This window comes from Eimeria necatrix, genomic scaffold (genome assembly GCF_000499385.1).
Source record: "Eimeria necatrix Houghton genomic scaffold, Enh_scaff399, whole genome shotgun sequence".
Classification (NCBI taxonomy): Eukaryota; Apicomplexa; class Conoidasida; order Eucoccidiorida; family Eimeriidae; genus Eimeria; species Eimeria necatrix.
The window spans coordinates 5,001-11,621 of NW_013654298.1; the positions used below are offsets into that span (position 1 = coordinate 5,001).

Here is a 6,621-nt window from a genome sequence, read left to right on the forward strand (position 1 = left end):
TTCTGCTGCAGCAATTGCGTGCGTCTTGTCTTGTGCTGCTGCTGCTGCTGCTGCTGCTGCAGACGCGTCGCTGCGCTGCTGTCAGCAGCAGCAGCAGCAACTGTCGGGGGCTTCATAGAACAGCGCCTAAATGAATACGGAAATTATCTTATACCCGCGCTGCCCCGCCAGGGGCCCCAGGGGCCCCCAGGGGCCTCTCAATAGGGGCCTCTCAATAGGGACCCCCCTGGGGGCCCCCAGGGGGGCCCCCGGGGGCCCCACGGGGCCTCGAGGGGCCCCTTAGTGAATGATTCCTAGGTAAAGCGTCTGGGGCGAGCAGGGGGCCCCCCTTTGCCGCTTTAGGGTCCTTGGGGGCCCCCTGCTGCAGCTAAACGGCACCTGGGGGCCCCCAGCAGCAGCAGGGTCTGCTGCTGCAGTTACTGGGTGGGGTTGTTGAGGCCCCTGGGGGCCCCAATAGGGGCCCCTAAGGGTGCGTATGGGGGCCCCCAGAAGCCCCAGGGGCTTGTCTGGGGCCCCCCTGGGGCCCTATGGGGGCCCCCCTGGGATGCCCTTTGAGGGACCCCCTGGGGGCCCCCTTGGGGGCCCCTTTGAGGGGCCCCTAGGGCCCCCAGGGGGTCTCTTGGGGGCCCCTTTGAGGGGCCGCTAGGGCCCCCTGGGGGCCCTTGTTTGGCCTCAGGGGGTGCAGGGGGCCCCTGGGGCCCCCAAGTGGGTAGGGGCCCCTCAAGCAGCTGGGGAGGGGTGCCCCCGGGGCCCCCTAAGCTGCTGAGGGCCAGTTTGGGGGCCCCCTGGGGGCCCCCTTGAGAAAGCCTTTGGGGGCCCCTTGAGGGGCCCTTTGGGGGCCCCATGAAGGGTACTTTGGGGGCCCCTTGTAGGGCCCATTGGGGCCCCCTTGGGGCCCCCAAGTTGTCTTCCAAGAGACAACAAAGGTTTATGAATTTGTGGGATCGTGTGCTGGGATCGCCTTTGGGATCGGATCCCGGGATCGCTTTTCTGGGATCGCTTTTCTGGGATCGTTTCCCGGGGGCCCAACACCCCACACTCCAAACCCTAAACCCTAAACCCTAAACCCTTGAAAGGGCCAGAGCCCTTCGCTTTTGTCTTTGTCTGGGCGGGGCTCAAGGGTTCCCAGCTGAGGGGTTTGCTCCGCAGCGGCTACATGAGGGTTTGGAATAAGGGTTTAGGGTTTAGGGTTTAGGGTTTTGCTTCAAGGGGATGCAGCAACTGCAACTGAGGAGGCAGAGCCAGAAACATCGACGAGGAGTGCTCTCGCCTCTACATGCTCCTCAGTCTAGGGTTTAGGGTTTAGGGTTTAGGGTTTAGGGTTTTCGTCAGAAGATCCTGCTGTGAACCAGCCTTTTGGGATCAAAGTCTAAGTTTTCGAGGTTTAGGGTTTGGGGCTAGGGTTTAGGGTTTAGGGCTAAGGGGCCTGCAGGCACGCAGCGGCATTAAACCCTACTTATCCAAGCCGAGAATACTTGGCTCTCTCTAAACCCTAGCATAAACCCTAAACCCTAGCATAAACCCTAAACCCTAGCACAAACCCTAAACCCTAGCCTGAACCCGAAACCCTAAACCCTAGCCTAAACCCTAAACGCTAGGCTTTCAAAACACAACTAGCACAAAAACCGCAGAATTAGGGTTTGGCGCACAGCAGAAAACACAGGGGCGCATGAGCGCGCCCGTAAACCCCAAACCCTAAACCCTAAACCCTAAACCCTAAACCCTCGGGGGGGGGGACTTCGAAATAGTCGTTGAGGCGCTGCAGCGCGGGGGCCTCGCGCGGCGAAACTTCGCAGTGGGAGAGGCAGAGGCTGGTGAAGCTTTCGACATCCTGAGGGTTTTGAAAAATGAAAAAAAAAATAAAAATAAATTAAAAATAAAAACAAAAACAACTCAAAAGACCATTTAAACAAACTGAACTGAAGCGGACACGGAGAGGAGAAGAAATCCGCAAAAAAAGCAAAGACGGAGAAGACAAACGAGCAGCAAAGTGCAGCAAAGGGGTTAACGCACTCTAGGGTTTAGGGTTTAGGGTTTAGGGTTTGGAGGGAGGGAGGCTCGAGGGCAACAAATGGGCCACGATGAGTGGACAAATAAACAATTAAGGATTGAATTTAATGAAATATTAAACCCTCAAATATAAAACCCTTTTTAATCTCTTTTGATGTGCGTTTATACACCCCAGTGAGGTGTACGTACACCCCAGCGCCTCACCAGTTTCAGCTGTCTCGCGACCTTCACTGCCACTGCCATTTCCTAAAAGAAAAAACAATTCATTTGTTTATATTTGATTATTTAAAAGAAATAAATTAAAAAGGAAAACATTTGGAGTTTATTTTTTTAATTTTGTCGATATTTATGCAACCCAATTGCTGCATTTGCATTTCTTCAGACGAAGTCTTTTTTTAATTTAAATGCAGCTTTTGTGTTGTTTAAATGTGCTGCATTCGTTCTTTTTAATTTCATTTTTATTATTTTTAATTTTATTTTTAATTTCCTTTTCAATTTCATTTTAGTAAACACAAAGACGAGCATTTCTTTGCTGCGCTTTCAGGGTGTACGTACACCCCAGGTTCGCAGCGTGGGGTGTACATACACCGCATTTGATTTGCATTACTTTCAAGTTTGAGAACTTATAAATACATCTTTAAAAACGCATGCAATTCTCTTTTTAATTCACTAATAGCAGCACAGATATAAAGACAAATATGAAGACAAGATGCAAAATTAAAAACAGAAAAACAGAATCAAATGGTTCAGTTTTAGTGCCTCATTTTGCTTTTTTGTATTTTGCAAAAAAGGAAAAAAAGAGTAAAAAAACAAACAAACAAAATGCACAACAAACAGCATAAAAAGAACACTAAATGCTGCAGTCTTGATGGATTATTTTGTTTTTTTAATTTAAAAAATAAAATGAAAACTTGGTTAACTGCGCGGGCGCTGGCGGCGAGGGCTCACGTCTTGAGGTGTATGTACACCCGGCGGGCGCTGGAGCTTCTGAAGAGCTCTTTCTTTTTTTTGTTCTTCACTCATCAGTTCTTTTATTTTATTTAAATAAACTTCGCTGGCGCTGTTTATAGCTGCGCAGCACCAGCGAGCCACCAAGGCCTGGGGCAAAAAAAAGAAATTTAAATGAAGAATTCAATTTGTGAATAAATTAATTCGAGAAATTAATTCAATAAAGAAGTTAATTTCATTTTAAATGAATTTATAAAAGAAGCAATTCCAGAAATTAATTTGTTTAATGAAGGAGTTGATTTAATGAAGATTTCAACTTGAGGGAAAATTAATTTTTAAATGCAATAAAAGCCAAAAGGCACTCTGCAGATTTTCCGCAGTTTGCATGCAAACAGATTTCGTCCCGAATTGGCAAATAAATGCAAAAGAATAAAAATAAATAAATAATATAATTAATAAATATAAATGTTTATTTTAAAAATATTTAAATGGATTTATACGACCAATAAATGCATGCAAGTTGGCAGCTAAAAGATTTATCGGGAAATCGGTGAATAAAACTTCTGCAATAAAACAAATAAAACAAAAACAAAAAAGAATAAAATAATTAAATTAAAATACCTTTTTTATTTCCTGACGTTCTGTTTCTTCTTTGAAAACTCTCAAAGGCTCCAAAAGCCGATTCACGTAAAGACTCGCCGTCTGAGGTGTCTGTACACCCCAAACGCATGCAGCGCCAACAAACAATTTTTGCAAATTTAAACCACTGGAGCCTTCAAAATCCAAATAAATAAAAGCAAAAGACATTTTTATCAAATTAATTTTAATATTTTATTTGTTTTTGCATTTAATTCCACCAGAATGTCCAATTTTAGAGATGCACGGACTGCTGTACATACACTCCATTTCGGGTGCATGCCTCCTGCTTTGTTTTCGCCACTAATTAAAAGTTTATTTTTAATTATTCAAATTAGCATTTTTAATTTATTAAAATGGAATTTAGTAATTGTTTAAATGCGCACTTTGCATTATTTAATTGTCCATTTGTGCAGACACAAATGCTTGCAACACTCGAGTGTTTGCAGAAACACACGAGCATGCACAAACCCTAAACCCTAAACCCTAAACCCTAAACCCTAAACCCTAGCGACTTACCTGTCGAACCACCAATCTGTATCTGGGAGGCAGCGTCTTGAGGGCCGCGAGCGAAAGACAAATGCAAAAAGACAAAAGACGCAGCAGCAGCTCTTCCTGCGTGCAGCAAAGCCGCAGCCAACGGGGTGTACGTACACCTGAAGGCCCTGCGGCCCAGCCTAGGCTGAGGTGTACATACACCTCAGGCGCGGCGCGCCCCTGAGGTGTATGTACACCTCAGCCACGCGCCCCACACGCTGCGGTGTACGTACACCCCAAACTGAGCTGCGGATACACCCGGTGACGAAAGGGCCACGCTGAGGTGTACGTACACCCCGAAACTGAGGTGTACATACACCGCAACGCCGGGGGCTCCTCGCGTTTCTTTCTCTCCACCCATATTCAAGCACACAAATATCTAAATAAATAAATAAATAAATAAATAAATAAATAAATAAATAAATAAATAAATAAATAAATAATAAATAAAGTTATGAGAATGGGGGCATTTAACTGCATGCAAGCCAACAACTCCCTTATGTGCATGCGCATGCACTGGGGCAGGAATGGCTCGCGGGGTGTACAGACAGCTGGGGTGTCTGTACACCTCGAGGTGTACAGACAGCTGGGGTGTCTGTACACCTGGGGGGTGTACAGACACCCGGAGAAAGCTGGACTCACCACTTCTCGTTCAGAAGATTTTATTTTAATTTCCATTTCTTCAAAAAGCCCCAAAATGCAATTTAAAATTTGCTGCATGCGTTTTTGAGCCACGAAGGGAAGTCCAGCGGCGGCCAGCAGCCGCCCCAAAACAGCCTGCGCAGTGAAGAACAATTATTAAAAATAAATAAATAATTATGAAGAAATAATAATTATAAATAAATAATAAATAAACAATTATAATTAATAAAATAACAATTAATTAATTATTTATAATCAGTAATTGTAAATAATAATAAAGTCTGAGAGTAAAAGAAAAAAGAATCAAATGCAGGCGAAGAACGCGAATGAATCAATAAAAGAAAAAATAAAAATAAAAATAAAAAATAAAATAAAATTCAATAAAAACTAAAATAATAAAATATATTAAACGAATAAAAAGTATAAAAGAGATTGAAATGAATAAAAGGAAAAAAAGACATAGAGGAGGATAAAAGGGACTGAAATAAACGGAAAGAAATAGAAATAGATAAAAAGAAATGAAAAAGAAATAAAAAAGAAATAAAAATAAGTAAATAAAAGTAAATGAAAACAAAATAAAAATAAAATAAAAAGAAATGAAAAGAAATAAAAAAGAAATAAAAAAAAATAAAAAAATAAAAAATTAAAAAAAACCAAAAAATTAATCACCTGCAGAATTGGCGGCGCTGCTGAGCCTTCGCCACAGCCGTCTGCTGCAGCAGCAGCAGCAGTAGACGCTGTCTCTGCTGTTGCTGCTGCTGCTGCTGCTGCTTCTGCTGCTGCTGCTGCTTCTGCTGCTGCTGCTGCTTCTGCTGCTGCTGCTGCTGCTGCTGCAGCTTGAAAGCTCCAGCCTCGAGGAGGCGCCAGCTGGGCCCGCAGCTCTGCAGTGTCAGCGCAGATGGAGGCCAGCAGCACTGCTGCGTCTACGAAGCTGCTGCTGCTGCTGCTGCTGCTGCTGCTGCTGCTGCTGCTGCTGCGTATTCTGCTGTCGCCTGCGCGCATGCAAGGGCCCAGTGAGGCGCATTGTTTTAAAAAGTAATTATTAATAAATAAATCTTTTTGCTGCTAAACAAATTTGCTGCTTCAAGCAGCCTTACTTTCAAGTGCGTAGCTTTCTGCTGCTGCAGCTGCTGCTGCACTTGCTGCTGCTGCGCGTGCTGCTGCTGCTTCCTGCACAAACTGCAGGTGCTGCTGCAGCAACTCATTAAAGAGCTTCAGGCTGCTCGGCAGCAAAGGCCCAGCCAGCAATAGAGTGCGGGGGTCTCTGCTGCAGAAGGCGCTGTGGGGCCCCGCAGCAGCAGCAGCAGCAGCAGCAGCAGCAGCAGCAGCAGAGGGGGGCTCGCAGCCAAAGAGAAGGCGGAGGTGTTCAGCAGCTCGGCAGTTGATGGCAGCCACAGCTGCACACAAGCAACATTTATCATGGCTTCTTAGCTAGCTAGCTAGCCAGCTAGCTAGCTAGCTAGCTGGCCGGCTAGCTAGTCAGCTAGCTAGCTAGCCAGTTAACTAGCCAGCTAGCTAGCCAGCGAACCAGCTAGCTAGCCAGCTAGCCGTCTAGCCAGGTAGCTAGCCAGCTAGCTCTTCAGCTAACTGACCAGCTAGCTATACACGCTAGCTAGCTAGCCACCAAACTAGCTAGCTGGCCAGCTAGCTAGCTAGCTAGCTAGCCACCTAGCTAGCTAGCTAGCTAGCCACCTAGCTAGCTAGCTAGCTAGACACCTAGCTAGCTGTCTAGCCAGCTATCTGGCCAGCTAGCTAGCTAGCTAGCTAGCCACCTAGCTAGCCGGCCAGCCAGCTAGCTAGCTAGCTAGCCACCTAGCTAGCTAGCCACCTAGCTAGCTAGCTAGCTAG

The 6,621-nt window shown here is 45.9% G+C and overlaps 1 protein-coding gene across 1 annotated transcript; it reads right to left on the minus strand.

Moving 5' to 3' along the window:
- Positions 1–5,178: 5,178 nt before the first annotated feature.
- ENH_00050250 (hypothetical protein) lies at positions 5,179–5,978 on the minus strand (the record flags this gene model as incomplete). Its single annotated transcript, XM_013581309.1, has 2 exons — positions 5,179–5,835; positions 5,871–5,978. 2 exons carry the CDS (start codon positions 5,976–5,978, stop codon positions 5,179–5,181), a joined length of 765 nt encoding a protein of 254 aa, XP_013436763.1.
- Between the last annotated feature and the right edge of the window lie 643 nt (positions 5,979–6,621).